Genomic DNA, 1175 nt, shown 5'->3' with positions numbered 1-1175 from the left:
ACACACACACACACACACACACACACACACACAAACACACACAAACACACACAAAACATAGTGTTTACACCTCTAATATGCAAAATGTTAAAGAACAATAAAGGGAGTTCGCTTCTCTAATAGTATATTAAAGAATAATGGTAACTAAAAAGTAATAATCACGTAGAAGCCGCTTACTATTTATCGCTCTGGTATCTTGGATCTTGGCGATCATTTGCTCCTGTGTTTTGAACGGGTAGGTGGGGTAGAAGTACACGGACTGTACGTTGAGGAGCTGCTCTTGTGGCTGCCCGGTGACAGGGTTTCTGTCAATGCCACTCACGTTGTACTCGCCCGCCACCACCAGAATCCGGGAAGGGGCGTCGTAGACAGTGTTGCCAGCACTGGGAAAAGAAAAATGGTAATTTTAAAGTGTTTTTTTTTCAACGTCCCTATCGATACATTGGCTAAAACAGCACCTGGACATGGATGGCTGGTGCCTCTATAAATAAATTATTGATGGTCCTGTCGAAACAATTTAGATCATAAAGGAAGCGGAATTTTACCTTGCTTGTCAGGGCCAACTGAGGCTGAGAAGGAAGCAGATCCCAGCAGAAAGACCGAGATCCTCGAGGAAAATTTCTACTTCTTGGGAATCGAACATTGTGTGTGCGACATCGAAGTGTCTAATTTGGCGCTCATATGACCTTATGCAGTTGCGAGCGTCAAAAAACTTCTACTAAAACTAAAACAGAAGTGTCTAACCACAACACAACAGACGCTGGTACTTCAGAAAGAGTAAGACTGGGGGTAAAAAATTCGATGAGAATCGCTTAATCTACTGAGATCTTCGATAAAAAAAAATTTCCAACTCGGCAATCGAACTCGGCTCCTCTGTATGCAACATCAAAGCTCCTGACCGCCTCGCCACAGGCGCTGATGTACTTACCTGAGTACACAAAATGGACTTGTGAGGACCCACTGGCTACCCACAATGACCCCCTGGCAGGCATGGGTACTCTGGTTGTAGGTCAGGACTCTGGACGCTAGGTTCCGAGACCTGTAGGAGAGAAGACAGTACAAAGAAGATAATGGTGATGACGATAATCGTGGAACAGAGAACTTCAAGGAACTTCAGCTGAGAACAGCTCTTTCACACACCACCTCTCTCTCTCTCTCTCTCTCTCTCTCTCCCC

General features: G+C 44.9%; 2 protein-coding genes across 2 annotated transcripts in view; both read right to left on the bottom strand.

Annotated features, from left to right (window-relative positions):
* Positions 1-886, bottom strand: part of LOC118478469 (serine protease 42-like) — a gene marked incomplete in the record, with an annotated part of 3883 nt that extends 2997 nt beyond the window's left edge. Inside the window, 2 exon segments of the mRNA XM_035972122.1 lie at positions 178-383; positions 852-886. Coding sequence (XP_035828015.1) covers positions 178-383; positions 852-886 — 241 coding nt within the window.
* The window catches only part of LOC106012958, a gene marked incomplete in the record, with an annotated part of 8157 nt that continues 7722 nt past the window's right edge, over positions 741-1175 (bottom strand). Inside the window, 1 exon segment of the mRNA XM_013087401.2 lies at positions 741-1039. Coding sequence (XP_012942855.2) covers positions 925-1039 — 115 coding nt within the window.

The sequence above is a fragment of the Aplysia californica genome, unplaced genomic scaffold (assembly GCF_000002075.1).
Source record: "Aplysia californica isolate F4 #8 unplaced genomic scaffold, AplCal3.0 scaffold00584, whole genome shotgun sequence".
NCBI lineage: Eukaryota > Metazoa > Mollusca > Gastropoda > Aplysiida > Aplysiidae > Aplysia > Aplysia californica.
This window is presented reverse-complemented; position numbering and strand designations above follow the sequence as displayed.